This window comes from Nilaparvata lugens, chromosome 6, assembly GCF_014356525.2.
Source record: "Nilaparvata lugens isolate BPH chromosome 6, ASM1435652v1, whole genome shotgun sequence".
Taxonomy (NCBI): Eukaryota; Metazoa; Arthropoda; class Insecta; order Hemiptera; family Delphacidae; genus Nilaparvata; species Nilaparvata lugens.
Window position 1 is genome coordinate 12,734,118 of NC_052509.1, and position 17,461 is coordinate 12,751,578.

The following is a 17,461-nucleotide window of genomic DNA, read 5'->3' on the forward strand; positions in this document are numbered from 1 at the left end:
TGTAGACGCACACAGATCGTCATCGGACATTTAGATTTGATGCATTGTTTTCAATTGGATTGTGCATAACTTATTCGCATCGTATATGCGACATTGGTAGAGGCATGTCATATACAATAGAGAGGAGTGCTGCAACGCATTCTCAGGATCCCGATCCTGAACTTGACATGTTGCATGCCACTTGAGCCTTGCTCAAAAATGTGTGGCTTTACGCAACTAAATTGTAATAATAATATAGGTATGCGCACTCCAATTGAAAACAATGCATCAAATCTAATCGTCCGATCCGTGCCGTTCGTCCGATGATCTGTGTGCGCCTACCTTTAGACACCAGGCGGGGAAGCCAAGTGTCCAAGCTAGTCACGGTGCATTAGTTCTTATTGAGCCTATCACACTAGGAGGCTCTGCACACAAATTTGTGATGGCTTACTTATTGGTACACCATATTTGTGTCTGCTTTAGACAGACACCAATGGTGTCCTAATGTAATGCGTGTCTCAATGACACAGTTTTCATCATGTGAAAATATGGACACCAGGTGATGATGTCTTACCTTGGCCGCTTCACTATGTACTACCATTAAACGAATAAAAATATCAAAGAAAAAATTATCTCAAACCTATCAGCCTTCACAGCTCAAACTATTAGCTCTTCCGATTTCCAGTTGAAACTTGTACTTTGTAAACTGATGTACTCTGAAGACTGACTAGGTATACAAGTTTCAACTTTGAATCAAACAGATAATAATTTAATCTCAAGATTTCTCATAAGGCAGCCTGCACACAGGGACAATTAAACGAAGTGTCCACGGGAACACATTTCTTAGGGCATACAAAGCGTTTATTCAGACAAGTCGGCAGGGTAGAAAGCTCTCCGATTTGCCGTTCGGGAATCAGCTGATAATCGCCCAATCGGAGAGCTTCCTGCCCTGCCGACTCATCTGAAAACGCTTTGTATGACTAAGCCCTAAAGAAGAAGCCACACGATTCATCAGACGATGGTAGGGCCGGAAGCTCCAATCGGCTGTTCATCAGCTGATTCCTGAACGACACAACTCAATCAGCAAATCGGAGAGCTTCCATCGACTCCCCTAAAAAAAAGCTCATGTGACCTCGTCCTAATTCTGCGTTCCTGTAGCAGTCACTAATGTCATTGTGTGTAGACTGCTTAATCTGTTCAAACAGTCAAACTTACACTGCTGCAAACGACCTATAGGCTCAACTCAGGTCGAGAAGAAACTCGAATCTAGTCGAGAGCATGTGCTTCCAAATGGTGACACTCAGACCAGTCGATTCTAGTCTCCGCGACTGTAACCATTTGAAAATACATGCTTTCGACTAGAGTCGAGTCTCTTCTAGACCTGAGTCGCGTAAGTGTGAGTTGAGCCTTAGAATAAAGTAATAATCTTAATGATAAATACTTATAATATAACTAATAATAAATGCCGGTTGCGCAAAAGCCGGCTGAATTTTATTCGTGATTAATTTCACGAGAACCAATCAGATAAGGCTTTCCAAAAAGAAGGCTTCTCTGATTGGTTCTCGTGAAATTAATCACGATTAAAATTTAACCGGCATTGGTGAAACCTGCACCAAGTCTAGGATATCAAAATAATACAAACTCTTCCATTTCAAGGAAACAGATTTAATCCAAAATGAGTGTAACGTAAGGCCACAATGATAAATACATAACTCTATCCGGTACTTTCAATGAATTTCATCAATTTCGTGAAAAATAAGCAGTTAGCTTCATAAAAAAATTCAGCAAGTTTGGAATGTGAACCACAATCATTAATAGATTTATAAACAACAATTTACCACTAAACAAAACAGAAAGTAAACTTTAAACAAGATTTATCAATAATATTGAATGAGTTTTATTTCGAAGGGAGTTCAATCTACTAATACAGTTATAAATCTGTGTAAAACAACAATTCACTTCCCTGTATACTCGAAAATTTTGGAAATTGAAGAAACAAATCAAAAAACAATGAGAGCTGTTACATTTTGCAAAACATTTGAGTACTACAGTTCATTGAATCAACAATTAATTCATTTAGTCTAAAGTACATTCATTGTAAACTCGAAACTAACAACATTTTGAAACTTAGAAACCTGAAATTATAATAAACTATGAATGAACATTGTAATGTAATACATTCATTGTATCCTAACAAACATTTTGAAAATTAAAAAACTGAAATTATAAAAAACGATGAATGAACATAGTAATGTAATACATTCATTGTATCCTAACAACCATTTTGAAAATTAAAAAAACTGAAATTATAAAAAACGAAGAATGAACATTGTGGTCGGTGAACGATAACTGATGAAGATGAAACGATCAACCAGCATTAAATACTGATTGAAAGAAGAAGTTGATCAGAAGAAGGAGAGAGGATTAGCTCATTTTTGGACCAAGAGTGATTGTGTGTGATTTGCGTGTTGAAAAGCCTTGACTGCTGCATGTTTATTGGGGCTGCTCCTCCACCATCACCCATATGGTTCTTACTCTAAGAGCGCATCTTCTATTTCAGCTTTTGAACGGTCTCCTTCAGCTTATCGTAGTTGGCCCCTGAGAAACCGTCAATCTGGAAAATAAACCAAACAAACATCAGCCACAGATTTTTTTTTTATTTAACGATAGATTGCTATCTAGTCTAGGGACTAATGAGCAACTTTTTCTGTCCTATACCTAATACTTATAAATACTTCATACAAGAGAATCCTCCATAGGGTCTCCTATTCAAATTCTAATATTATTAGTATACTGCTTATGACTGTACTACACAGGTGGGTTTCACTCATTTCCACTGCTCTGCTTTTCACTGGACACAAGACACTTGAATCAGCACTGGACCAGTTCAAATGACTTCCTCCACAGAATTAAATAAAATTTTAGTTTCTTATTATTAAATCGTTTTCATAACTTAATAAATATATTCGATTTTAGGTCATTAATTTGAAAACGGATGTTTTAGAAAAGTTTTTAATAATTTTTGAAGGTTTGATCCATCGAGCTCAAAATAAGATCAGGAGATACTCCAGTTGAATCAGCAGTGGTTTGTCTTTATCAATACTGAGGGTGATGCCCACATAAGCCCTTCGACTTGTGCGATTGACAATCGATCCCCAACTTCCTGCCAACCTGAACAAGGCAGTAAACTATTTTTGAACATTCTTCAACGGTTCAGCTCAAATTAATAAGTTGAAATAAAATAAATATACTATCCAGAACTATTCAATATTTTATCAGCGCAGAGTGCATAAAATTTGGTCAACTCATGAAACCCATTTTTTAGGCTCAACTCATACTCACGCAACTCAGGTCGAGAAGAGCCTCTAGTCGACTCTAGTCGAGAGCATGTGTTTTCAAATGGTGACAGTCGCGGAGACTAGAATCATAGAGAAACAATAGCGTAAGTAGATGCCCCATGGTATAGGACTTTTATGTCGCAAATTTTACTATCAACTCAAGCCGATTATTGTCGATTTTTAATGCTTTGGTGGGGTGAGAGTGTATGAACGGCAAACGGTATATTAGAGACTACCAGCGTCACACAGCTTCACGGGAAAGAACTACGTGGACTATCGGCTTGAGATAACAGTAAAAATTGCGACATAAACGCCCTATACCATGGGATATCTACTTATGCTATTGTTTCTCTATGCTAGTATCGACTGGTCTGAGAGTCACCATTTGGAAACACATGCTCTCGACTAGAGTCGAGTCTCGTAAGTGTGAGTTAAGCCTAAATGTCAGCTCTCATGTCCTTCATTCAAAAATAGCTCTCATGAATTGAAACATTCTATGTACCAATGAAATATAAAATGGTATTGGTATTTTTGTCAATTTCAACTCATGAATTGAAATGGAAAAAAACTCAGTGTTTGTCCTTCTTCAATAAAACTATCAGTCACATTGTTAAAGATGGTTTGAAGGTGCATACAGACTCAGGGTATTGGATGCACGTATTTGCAAGTGCACGTGAGATCCTGCATGACCAAGCGCGCAGATGAGAAACAAAATGTGGAAAGAGCAGTAGGAACATTCACACTGAAAACATGCACTTGCTGGTTGCGTTCTGTGAGAGCAGCTACATGCAAGTCACAACGTGTTTCTATGGCTCTTTCCAGATTGTCTCTGATGTACGTGCTTGGTCATGCATGATATCACGTGCACCCAATATCACCATAACCTAAGGCTCAACTCACACTTCCGAGACTCAGGTCGAGAAGAGACTCGACTCTAGTCGAGAGCATGTGTTTCCAAATGGTGACACTCAGACCAGTCGATTCTAGTCTCCGCGACGTTACCATTTGAAAACACAATCATGCTCTCGACTAGAGTCCAGTCTCTTCTCGACCTGAGTCGCGTAAGTGTGAGTTGAGTCTTAGTCTGTACGCAAAATATAGTTGCTAAAACATAAAATCGCTTCACTTATATGGGCTACTTTTGTTCAAATTGATAAAAACAATATAAAAACTTGTAGTACTCTTTATTAAAAACTTTAAAATATTTTAACGACTAGTTTCGACCACCATATTTTCAAGTCTTGAAAATGATCTATGTTCGAAACTAGTCGTTGAAATATTATAAAGTTTATAAAGGTTACTACAAGTTTTTACATTGTTTTTATCAATTTATAAAACCTAGCATACCATATTTTCAAGCCTTGAAAATGACCTATTGTCGAAACTAGTCGTTAAAATATTTCAAAGTTTTTATATTGTTTTAATCAATTTGCTAAAACATATATTTTCCTCAATATTATCATAGACAAAATATAGCATATATATCATAGCACATAGACGAAATATAGAATAAATATTACAGCAAAATTACGCTAGATTCTCTCTATGGTGTTATTCCGAGTTATCCATCCATCAATTCAAAACTGAAATACAATCTGAGTATGTAAAAACGGGTCTCCGTCTAGGTGTCACCCCGACTGCCTGACACCTGGTCATTTTGGCTTTAGGCGACTATTTGTAGCCTCGTAAAAATATACCATTGCCGTCAAGTTGTCCCCCCGACTACTTGACACCTACTGGACCAAAGGTGCCAACTAGTCATGACCGTAAACGACAACTTCACACCTTGCACCCTCGCGTCAGTGTGTCCCCCGACTAGTTGTCACCTCCTAAGAAAGGAGACAAGTAGACGGGGATGGCTCACGTCAACTTGTCCCCTAAAAACCGGGTTTAGAAAGGGACAGTCGGGGTGGCACCTAGTCGCGTTCCCTATAAAAACGACAGAGCAAAACTGAAATTACCTTAGCACTGTTCTTGATGAAGATGAACGTAGGCATAGATTGCACATCATATTCGGTGGCAATGTCATCGCATTCATCGATGTCCACCTTCAGAAACACCACATCTGGGAACTCCTTTGCCAATTCCTGATCAAACAAAACAGAAAAAAAACATTAAATATTTGAATTTAAAAACAATCTTCACACAGAATACCCAATTTCACAGTGCAGATAACCAAGCAGTGAGGAGAGAAATTTGTATCAAGAGATATAGTGAGGTCCATGCCATAATGGCAGTGGAGAAAGATAGGAGAACAACGTTACCGAACTCTGTATTGTTAATGCCTTCTATAAACGGTAGCTGATACAGGTTTATTGATGTAATATTAACTGTTCATTATCGTTCAAAATAATCAATTGTATTTTATTAAGCAATAAATTACATTTTTCAATAATTTTATAATTATTGCTTTTTATTTTATTAATTATTAGTTCTACTGTTAAAAGACGATCTGGCAACAGAGCAAAGCGAGAAAGAGGCACTATCTCTTTGTCACTATATCCGCTTTGTTGAATGATAAACAATACCATTGCTAATCAAACACTGCCATTATAACATGGACCTCACTATAGTAACTTATAACTTTTCCCCAAACTCAAGACATGACTGAGGGGAGAGCTTGCAAACTACGTCATAGCCCATTTGGCGGCAGCATTTTATGAAGAGAGTTTTGGTAGGCTGGTCCACTGCAAGATACATGCCTCAACCTTCAGAGCAATAGTTATCTGTGTTTGTAGATTCTACAAATACGTTGATTTGATAAAAATAATATTTACCTCAACTTTTGGCGAGATCATTTTGCATGGTCCACACCATGTGGCGAAGAAGTCGATGACAACAAGGTTTGAACCAGCTTCGGCGAGCTTGGCCTTCAGGTCAGCCTAGAAACAAACAATTCAAAAAGGTCACCATCAGTTTCCAACATTTTTGTAAAATGTAGCCTACATGTCACAGATATTATATTATACTAATTATAAGTATTACTAATTACTACTTCAAGTTCTTAACCGAAACAATCCAAATCTATCTATAGTGAGGTCCACGTTATAATGGTAGTTGAGAAAGATAGAAGAACAGTGTTACCGATTCTCTGCCTTACCACTGCCTTCTATAGAAGATATCTGATGTGACATTAACGGTTCATTCCTGTTTAAAACAATCAATTACATTTTATTCGCCAAGACAGTATATTTCTCAAAACATTTTCAAAATTGAAATTGAATTTGTTCTTTAAATTATGTTTTTACATTTTTGAAAAACCATCTGGCAATAACGTTGCCGAGCTAGAAAAGGATAGCGATCTCTGCTTTGTCGAATGATAGACAAATAGACAAGGATAGCAAAATCAATGTTAATCAAATACTGTCATAACGTGGACCTCACTATAGAACTGAAACGATTAGAAGTTGTTTTATAAAAAAATAAATCAAAACTGAAAAGTATAAAAAGTAGAAGCATCATTAATATATTAATACATTACAATTACTACTCCAAGTTCTAATCTACAGCTATGTACAACTGAATAGTTTATCTATGATTTGAATCAATGAATCAACAAGTTGATCAACGATTTATCTAGAATCAATGAATCAACAAGTTGATCAACGATTTACCTAGAATCAATGAATTAACAAGTTGATCAACGATTTATCTAGAATCAATGAATCAACAAGTTGATCAACGACTTATCTAGAATCAATGAATCAACAAGTTAATCAACGATTAATCTAGAACCAATGAATCAACAAGTTGATGAACGATGTATCTAGAATCATTGAATCAGTGATGAGTAAGCATTGAATCATAAATTTCCGACTTATATTATTCTAGCTATCTCTTCCCTGAGATGACCAGGCCTTGATTGAAACTATCAATTTGCTTCTCTTATCAAAAATGCTAAAAATGACAGGACATTATATCATGAGCAGTGAATCATATGTATGACAGTACAATACATTTTTGCCTCAATTTTTTCTGATGACACTTTCAGTCAGTTTTATCAATCACAATTTCTATTGAATAGTTATGAATATTTAATTATAAGAATTACGTATTTTCTTATCAATATTTTTGACAATTACACGGCTATTTTGGGATTTATTTTTCATTACCGTGTTACGTTATATCACAACACAAAACATGAGAGCTTGGAAAAATGATTCATTAACTCTAATTATACCACTAAAACAGCAGACAATGGTATTAATACATTATCTAGTCTGGAACTATGCTTATCATCAACACGAAAAATAACATTTATTTCCATTTCCCCCTAGAGATAAGTTGAATTTTTGGCAATAGATCAAATATCAAGCAAGTGACTAATTTATTTTCTTTTTGATAATTGCAGAGGAAATATTTGTTTTTTCAAGGGGTCAAACATTCAATTAGTCTCAATTATATTTTTAGGCTCACAAAAATTGTTTATTTGAATGAGTAACAATCGAAAAGCCTCAAACTATCAACAAAATTCATCCAAATCAAAAACCATTGACAATCCCCAGGTGCTATAGTGAGGTCCACGTTATAATGGCAGTGGAGAAAGATAGGAGAACAACGTTGCCGATCCTCTGTCTTGGCAATGCCTTCTATGGAGGGTAACTGATACCGACTTATTGATGTAATATTAACTGTTCATTTTATTTTAAATAATACATTTTCATAATTCAAATAGAATATTTTGCTAATTAATGATATTTATACATTGATCGATCTGACAACGTTGCGGAGCTAGAAAAGGATAGCGCTATCTGCTTTGTAGAATGATAGACAAGGATAGCAACACCAATGTTAATCAAATACTGCCATTATAACATGGACCACACTATAGAAGGATGTATGATAAGTATTTTAGTGAGGTCCACGTTATAATGGCAGTGTTTGATTAGAAATGGTATTGCTGTCCTTGTCTATCATTCAACAAAGCGGATAGCGCTATTTCTTTCTCGCTTTGCTCTGTTGCTAGATCGTCTTTCAACGATGTCGAATAATTAATTAATAAAATATTTCATCTTAATTATGAAATTATTGAGAAATATAATTTATAGCTTAAAGAAATATAATTGATTATTTTAAACGAGAATGAACCGTTAATATTACATCAATAAACCTGAATCAGCTACCGTCTATAGAAGGCATTGACAAGACAGAGGATCTGCAACGTTGTTCTCCTATCTTTCTCCACAGCCATTTTAACGTGGACATCACTATAGTAATAAGTAATAATAGCAGAATTATTAGTAATAGAATAAAACAGGAAAGAGTTAGGAAAGAATGTCTTGAATGATTATTGGAAAAGTGAATGTAATATTACTAAGAAACAAGTTCGACTGACGGCTTACAACAGTCAAGGACAATGCCAGCTTTTTGCCAATAAAATCAGTTACGTAACTCTATAATGCATTCAAGCTATTAAAACTTGCAACTGATCATCTCTGGCTCAAGATAAAAATGCTATTACTTTACCTAAAAACGAACGAGAATGATTCCTTCAAACCAATACTTTCTATTAATCTAGAATTTTCTAAAATATGATAACAGCAACAACCTTGTTATATATACTAGGCTACATTACTATCATGGTTATAATAAATAGAACAGAATTATGTTTTATTTATGAATAAAGCGAGTAAAAAGCATTCAAACAACACAAGAATTAACTCTCCAAGTTCTCGACCAACACCTCCTGATATTCTATGAAATACTACCAAATTTTCCTATAGTGAGGTCCAGGTGATAATGGCAGTGGAGGAAAATAGAAGAACAACGTTGCCGATCCTCTGTCTTGTCAATGCCTTCTATAGACGGTAGCTGATACACGTTTTTTGATGTAATATTAACTTGTTTAAAATAATCAATTATATTTTATTAAGCAAGAAATTATATTTTTCAATAATTTCATAATGAATTTTCATAATTAAGATAAAATATTTTGCTGATTGGTTATTAATTGTACATTGTTGAAAGGCGATCTGGCAACAGAGCAAAGCGAGAAAGAGATAGCGCTATCCGCTTTGTTGAATGATAGACATGGATAGCAATATTATTGCTAATCAAACACTGCTATTATAACGTGGACCTCACCATAGTTATAATTATACTGTTATAGTTATAATAGGACTGAATGATTTATCTATGAATGAAGCGGGTAAAAAACCGCTTAAAAGGCAACCAAAGCCTTTTATGAAAGACTAAATCTTCTTTAAAATACAAACAAATTTATCTAGTCAAGTTTACTATTCTAATCCGTGTTGCAGAAAAGTATGTTAAATTTTAACCGTGATTAATTCCACGAGAACCAATCAGGAAGCCTTTTTTGAAATCACGGAATTTAATCACGGTTAAAATTTAACCGGCTCTTGTGCAACAGGGCCTCATTCTTCTATAGATTACAACCAAATTTGGGCCGGTTTCCGAACTCGGGATTCGGCTAAGTTCTAGACTTTAAACAGCTGGAGTCGGAAAATTGGCTTTCCAAAACGGAGAGTAGTCGCGTCCACGTTTAAATCAAATTTCGAAAAACTAGAAAATTGAACACAAAATAAATTAAAGAGTAAAAAGTATAAAGTTTCAGCTATTTTGAATTATTTAGGAGGAGAAAACATAATAAGGAAATCGGAGATTTATGACGATACTCACACTGATTTGATTAGTCATTGCTATTAGACATGTCTTCATAAGCAACAATGTGAAGTATTGTGACTAAACGTGTCTGATCATGTCTTGTCTTGACTAACTGGTGTGCGCCTAGCCTAAATCTTCTATAGAATACATCCAAATTTAGCGGTTTACAAGGACTAGACAAGTCTACTATCCTAAGGGCTATTTTTTTACATTACTTCTATAAACTTTCTCTAATTCTGTCTCAAGATTACTCAATTACAATTTTTTCAACACATTACCGTATCAGCAACCAGAGAAAGCCGCTTGTAAGGAGTGAGTAAGCTGGCAAAAGTTCTCCTCGGCGTTTCCACCACATCCTGGCCTTCAGGCTGACTGTCCTTGCTCGAGCACGCTTTTACACCCGCATTTTTCTCACCCTCCTTCTTCTTTCCCTTCCCCTCACTTCCCTGTTCCTCGTCGGACGTCTCAAATGAGACCACCGTAGCTCTCCTATTCTCATCTCTGTCTCTCTCCCTGTGATGGATGTTAGCTCCATCCTCGTCTCCCGAATCTCCATTCTTCTCCTTCACCTTTTTCGTCTTCTTTGGAACCACCTTCTTTATCACCGTTTCCTCCTTCTTCTCTTTCACCTCCCCGTCAGCATCTTCCAACATGGAGTTGGAGACTCGGTCGATAACATAGCCAGACTTGTCTTCTTCCATGACAATTTCTTTCATTCTTTTCGACAGATCTTCGGACATTATCAAGATTTAATGCACAAAATTTAACAAAAATCTTGTTTTCCAACACACAAAACCTCAAACCACTCGAAAAAGTTTCAATAATTGGCTCACAAAGTCTTGGAGAACTCCTAGTCTGAACAAACCTTCAAGATTTCAAAATGATTACCTTTTAAAATAAAATTATTAGCTTACAAAGCCTTGTAGAACTCCTGGGAACTTGCCTTTTAGATTTCCGACTCACAAAATATGGGGAAATCTTGATTCTCAACTCACAAAACCTTAGAGAACTCTCAAAAAAGTATAAATTTTTAGCTTTAGAAATGTTGGAGAACCTTTAGGAGCTAGCCTTCAACATTTACAACACACAAAATATGATGAAAATCTTGACAAACTTCACAAAACCTCATGAAAGTTTCAATTATTAGCACACAAAATCTTGGAGAACCTCTAGGAACTAGTCTTTAAGATTTCTAAAGCACAACATATTGAAAGCTTTATAATTCAATTCTTGAGTGATGAGTTATCAACTCTCAAAATCGTGGAATTCCTTAGAAAATGTTATTTTTTGTTCAAGTCTTTACAATCTTTGAGAACTCTTGGAAATCTATAATGTTTCCAACACATAAAAATAAGGAACTTTATTGAGTTATATTCCCTTTGTGGAGTATTCTATTCTTTTCTTCGTATTCTATGCTCTTATTTTCTTTGTATTCTTCTCTTTTTGTAAAGTTATTTTACCAGATATTATTAAAAATATCTTGGGAAGCTTAGTAGAGTTAATTCCTTGAGTCACAATTATTACAAGCTAACAAAATCCTAAGATTTCTTCTTTTTTTGTATTCTCTTCTCTTTTTGTAAAGTTATACTACCAGATATTACACAAAATATCTTGGAAAGCTTAGTAGAGTTAATATCCTTGAGTCACAATTTATTATTACCAGCTCACAAAATCGTAGGATTTCATAGTACAGGCGTAATACATATAACCAACTTCCAGTGTATCTTGAAACCTTCACAATCTCTGATAAACCCTTGGAGAATCTTGTAAAAGGATCTTGTGTTAAGGATCAGGAGGAAAAGGATGGGTTAAGGATGTCTGCAGGATACAACAGGTAGTAGCGACTGGATAGAACGTTCTGGAACAGAAAGGAAATTAAGGATTGAAATTTGAATGTGATAGAAGGATTGGAAGTTTCATCATAACATCTAAAACTCCATCAATATTGTTATAGTGGGGTCCACGTAATAATGGAAGTGGAGAAAGATAGCAAAACAACGTTGCCGATCCTCTATCTTGTCAATGCCTTCTATAGACGGTAGCTAATACAGGTTTATTGATATGATATTAACTGTCCATTCTTGTTTAGAATTATCAATTATATTTTATTGAGCAAGAAATCATATTTTTCAATAATTTCATAATGAATTTAAATTATAAAGATGAAATATTTTGTTAATTTGTTAATTCTACATTGTTAAAAGACGATCCGGCAACAGAACAAAGCGATAAAGAGATAGCGCTATCTGCTTTGTTGAATGATGGACAAGGATAGCAATACCATTGCTAATCAAACACTGCCATTATAACGTGGACCTCAATATTGTTTCTATCATCAGATATAAGAGATATTATAACTCAAATATAGTTGTACTGTTATGCTATCGTTAAGTAATTAGAGCTCGTACTGGAATTCGTCTGTGAAACTTCCTATGTTTGCATCAATTAAATAAATAGGTTTGCCAAACATATTATTGGATAGAAAGATTTGTACTTTGAACATTGTCCTCTTGTCTTTATTTATTTAAACTATTATTTGAATCCCATTTCATTTTTGTCAAACAGTAAACCTTCAGTCCTGAACCCTGGATTGTCAAACTAAATATTGCTGTAAAAGGGAAAGTTTGCTGTACTAAATATCGTTGTGAAATGGAAAGTTGCTGAACATAAATAGCTTATTGTATTCCTTATCAAGTATTTGTTCCAATTAAGTAACTTTAAACTATTTAAATAATCAATAAACTGATAGCTAGAAATACAATCATTATCCAACATTTAATTTGCGGTCACATTGGTTAAGCTTACTGTTTTCAATTGATAATAAAATTTGCGAAAAATTCAACTAGGTCCCTGTTGCAAGAGAAAATACAAGCTAATATGTTGAGTGATTTCCTATCCTAATAGCCAGCAGATTACTAATATTATTAGTTAGTATTTCCTCATGCAATAGGCCCCAGCTTGAAATACAAAATAGAAATAATTTAGTGATTTCTTATCCTATTAACCAACTGATTACTAACTTAATATTATTAGTTTGTATTTCCTCATACAATAGGTTCAGCTTGTTATACAAAATATAAATTCGAACAATTTCCTAAGTAGGCCTAGATAACAAACGTTAACTTGTAACATAATTATGGCCCGATTGCACAAAAACCTATTGAATTTAAATCATGATTAAATTACATGAGAACTAATCCGAGAAGGATTTTCTAAGAAAATCTCTGATTAATTCTCGTAGATTTTAATCGGGATTAAAAGTTAACAGACTTTTGTGCAACCGGATCTATGTGATTGATGATAATTATTTTTGGAAATTGGAAGATTAGAGAATAAAATTATTATAATTTATTAATGATTGTGAATCAACTATGATTCGAGGATATGATAGGATACTAATTTGGATATTATTATAGTGAGGTCCACGTTATAATGGCAGTGTTTGATTAGCAATGGTATTGCTATTCTTGTCTATCATTCAACAAAACGGATACCGCTATCTCTTTCTCGCTTTGCTCTGTTGCCAGATCGTCTTTTAACAATGTAGAATTGATAATTAATTAACAAAATATTTCATCTTAAATATAAGAATTCAGTATGAAATTATTGAAAAATACAATTTATTGCTTAATAAAATATAATTGATTATTTTACGAACGAGAATGAACAGTTAATATTACATCAATAAACCTGTATCAACTACCTTCTATAGAAGGCATTGACAGAGGATCGGCAACGTTGTTCTTCTATCTTTCTCCACTGCCATTATAACGTGGACCTCACTTTAGGTAACTGTAGGCCTATAAAATATAGTGATGTTTTACATCACTGGGGATCAAAAAAATCTTATATAGCTTAATTATATTACTTACTTAAAAATCATGTAAAATTTCAAATAAATCGTTTTAACTCTGATGAAAAGTACATGATTTTCAAGTTGCAACCTAGATACTCTATGTGCCAGCACACATGATAAACTGGCATATATGTACATAATATAAACATAGTAAATCGTGCGTTATCTTTACTCTGGGTGGATTTCATTCATTTGAAGCACTTTTTCATGACTAATAGATAAGGCAATATGACTCCCCTTATATAAGCGATAATTTCGTGCTTAATTATCACACTAAAAAATAGAAGTTCAGTTGAGTGCTGTAATAGCACTGTATGACAAGTAGGTCTCTTGTGAATATTTCAGAGTTATAAAAAACTTTTAACTTTTACTCATCTTTTATAAATTTTATAAAAGTTATTCGTTTTCGTATTTCATCATAAGTTCAATGGTTCAACTGCATAAAAAACACTATTAATAGGATGAAGAATAAATGCTATGAAATAAAGGGTGTTTAAATAGTGAGTTAAATAATGTTTTAATTTTTTATCAACAGAAAAAATTATAGTTTTTCTTAATTTGGGAAATAACTTATTAAAAACCTATTTTTCCAGCAATGAATTGGAAAAAGAGACTTGTATCAACCTATTTTTCAAGCAATAAATTTGTGCACATCTACAGTGAGGCCCACATTATAATGGCATGGTTTGATTAGCAATGGTATTGCTATCCTTGTCTATCATTCAACAAAGCGGATAGCGCTATCTCTTTCTCGCTTTGCTCTGTTGTGAGATCGCCTTTTAACAATTTAGAATTAATAATTAACAAAATATTTAATCTTAATTATGAAAATTCATTGTGAAGTTATTGAATATTATTTCTTGCCTAATAAAATATAATTGATTTTTTGAAACGAGAATTAACAGTTAATATTTCATTAATAAACCTGCATCAGTTACCGTCTATAGAAGAAGGCATTGGCAAGACAGAGGATCGGCAACGTTGTTCTCCTATCTTTCTCCACTGCCATTATAACGTGGACCTCACTATAGAAAGGAGCAATATAAGCTATTATATATTTGTTCTTATGAGTGTTCAAAAATCCTATTCTGTGTGAAAACTTCAATAAGAAACAACGATATTCTTTTTCTGCCCAGCAGAACAGAGATTTACTCGAGTTTTTTGAAGACGAATTGATAGGTAAAGGTATTCTAATTTATAGATGGAATTTTCTTAAAGCAATTACATCTTACTAATAATCTTGATTTTATAAACTAAATATAATTTCCCATTTAATTTAAAACTTTTCAATTATTTTACAAATAATTAAAAAATAATAAATATAATAAATAATTATAGGCCTACTCAATTTATTTTGAAAATTTAATGGGAGCTCAAATTAATAAAACCGTCATGAGCTAATCCTTTCTATACATATACAGTATACTGTATACAAATAATGTATTCTCAAAATATGTTATGTAACCATAACTGAGTCAAAACCATGAATGACCACACATTATTTATCACAATAAAAAATCAAAGATTATTTAGTGGGACAATAATTATTGCATGAGACAACAGTAAGTTAAACTATGCTTAAATTACCTTGTGTTACACACATTATAGGCCTACCTAATAATGCCATACAAAATAATCTACCTTGAATTAAGTTAGGTTAAGAAATAATGGATTTGGTAAGTTGGATATTTGTAATTGTGACTTTTAGTAAATTTATGATATTATTCTTATTATGTAGAGCTGTCTACCTACCTAAGATATTGGTAAACAAGAATAAAGTTTATAAAAATGTTTGATGTAAAAAAACGGTAGCCAAAATACAGTAGCTTCTACCGGTAAAGCTAGTTAGTTTGAAGTGCTGGTCTATTGAAAAATCAATCATTGGAAAAATAGATGAGTATAAACAGAACAACTAATTGACCGTCATAAGGAGCATTTGCGAAGATGATGGTTTTGTTAATTTATAAGTTAATAATAGTCTTTTTTATGTTTAAACAATTTGTGGGAGTCAAAACAACAGTGAGCACATGCCATGGAAGTCTCAAATTCTAGAGACTGTGGCACATTTTGAAAAAGTTTTATAGTATTTCCAAACGGACTAAGCAAAAATTGGAATAAATTTTGATGATTTCTTATAAAAATTACAAGGTAGACGAAAATTAGTAAGAAGAATGAGTTAATTACTTACGGAGCTTGCTACTTGATGAACCATTTTGGTTGATGTGAAGGAATTTAACCTCAACAAGAGTAAAAATGTAGAATGCTAATATATAATATTCTGCTCTCGCAATGTGGCGAAATGCCTAGAGAATAACGGAAATCCCACAAAATTCCAAGAATAATAAACTAATTCGTGATACTTCCTTATGAGTCGGCAACCTTGAATGAAATGAAAGCTCAGAAACAGAGAAAATGGATCGGCAATCGGCAAGGAAGGAAACATTCCGCCAGAGGATTAGGAGAATTATTATCAAAAATTTCGAATTTTATAGTGAATTTATAAAAATTGGATTATTATAAATCAATTTATATGTTTTTAATAGATGAAATAATTTCTAATCGAAAGTAAAATTCAGCTCCCAAGCACACTTACAAGAATGTGATACAGCTGGCACTGAGCCGCTAAATTTAAAACTTACGAATCTCTGATGCTAAAGTAACAGAATTTTCTATTATTTCAAAATTAATTGATTTTTCCATTTTGTGAGCAATTTTTCATGGCCATTTTTATTTCACTACATTTAGAGCTTCATATAAAGATTAAATTCTCTTATATTCATGATATTATCCGACTTTTATTTATAGAAGTGAGATGATAAGAAAACATACATTTTTTGCTTTTTGTTGTCTTCCTTATTCAATTCTACTCTAATTTTAAATTATCCTTGATCCATGATATTACCAATATTGATTATTTTGGATATATTTTCTTTCCTGGGTTTTTCGTGCAAGACATAAGCCTTGACAAGACAATGCGATTAGAGCTTTCTTTGTCACCCTTGTAGAAATTTAACATCTTTGCCTATTGGAATTATAAATATTGAACTTCAAGAATAAAAATCTTTTTAAGAAAAATTCCAAACAATTCTACTACCTATGCTCATAAAAATTTAAACAGAGCATAGCCTATATTATTTGTTTTTCACTTCTTGAATTGTCATAATTTATTATAGAGAGATCATAAAAGCTTTACTTTCAGCTCATATGGATAATAATATTGAGTGATACTTAAAAGGGTCAACACTTACCTTTGTAGTTTCTAATAAAAACCCCAGCCTTCAATGAAGTACACGTTATTGTTATTTTATAAAACAGAAAACAGTAGATGACGTCTCAAAATAGAACTTCTAAACATAGAATAGGCTATCGAGAATTGATTTCTAGCTTTCAGATCAGATTTTGTTTGTATATATTGTGAGCAGATGTTGAAAGAATGATCACAGGTGTAAAATCAAATGGTTGATTTTATAAACTTTTGTTTATGCACAGAAGAAAGAAAAATAAGCTTTTGTGCTTTTGGAGAAGAGCTTATCTTTAGACAATCCTTTTTTAATCTATCCTTCCTTATTCAAAAATAATATTTTTGTTCTTACGTTTGCGGTTTAAGGTATTAATAATGCTAAAAACCCATCAATTCTTATGAAGTTAAAATTAAAAAAAAATA

At 33.4% G+C, this 17,461-nt stretch overlaps 1 protein-coding gene across 1 annotated transcript; it reads right to left on the minus strand.

The window, feature by feature from the left end:
• Positions 1-1,623: 1,623 nt before the first annotated feature.
• LOC111057834 (thioredoxin, mitochondrial) lies at positions 1,624-17,232 on the minus strand. Its single transcript, XM_039430134.1, has 5 exons — positions 17,046-17,232; positions 10,220-11,799; positions 6,095-6,199; positions 5,279-5,404; positions 1,624-2,593 (listed from the first exon to the last, which is right to left on the minus strand). Exons 2-5 carry the CDS (start codon positions 10,679-10,681, stop codon positions 2,531-2,533), a joined length of 756 nt encoding a protein of 251 aa, XP_039286068.1. The 5' UTR covers positions 10,682-11,799; positions 17,046-17,232; the 3' UTR covers positions 1,624-2,530.
• Between the last annotated feature and the right edge of the window lie 229 nt (positions 17,233-17,461).

Excerpts from the sequence above, each read along its gene's own strand:
- LOC111057834 (XM_039430134.1), bottom strand. The coding sequence starts at position 10,681 with ATGTCCGAAGATCTGTCGAAAAGAATGAAAGAAATTGTCATGGAAGAA. Across the intron at positions 5,405-6,094 it reads TGATCTCGCCAAAAGTTGAG|GAATTGGCAAAGGAGTTCCC; the intron begins GTAAATATTATT and ends TTGTTTGATCAG. Across the intron at positions 2,594-5,278 it reads TCATCAAGAACAGTGCTAAG|ATTGACGGTTTCTCAGGGGC; the intron begins GTAATTTCAGTT and ends TTTATTTTCCAG.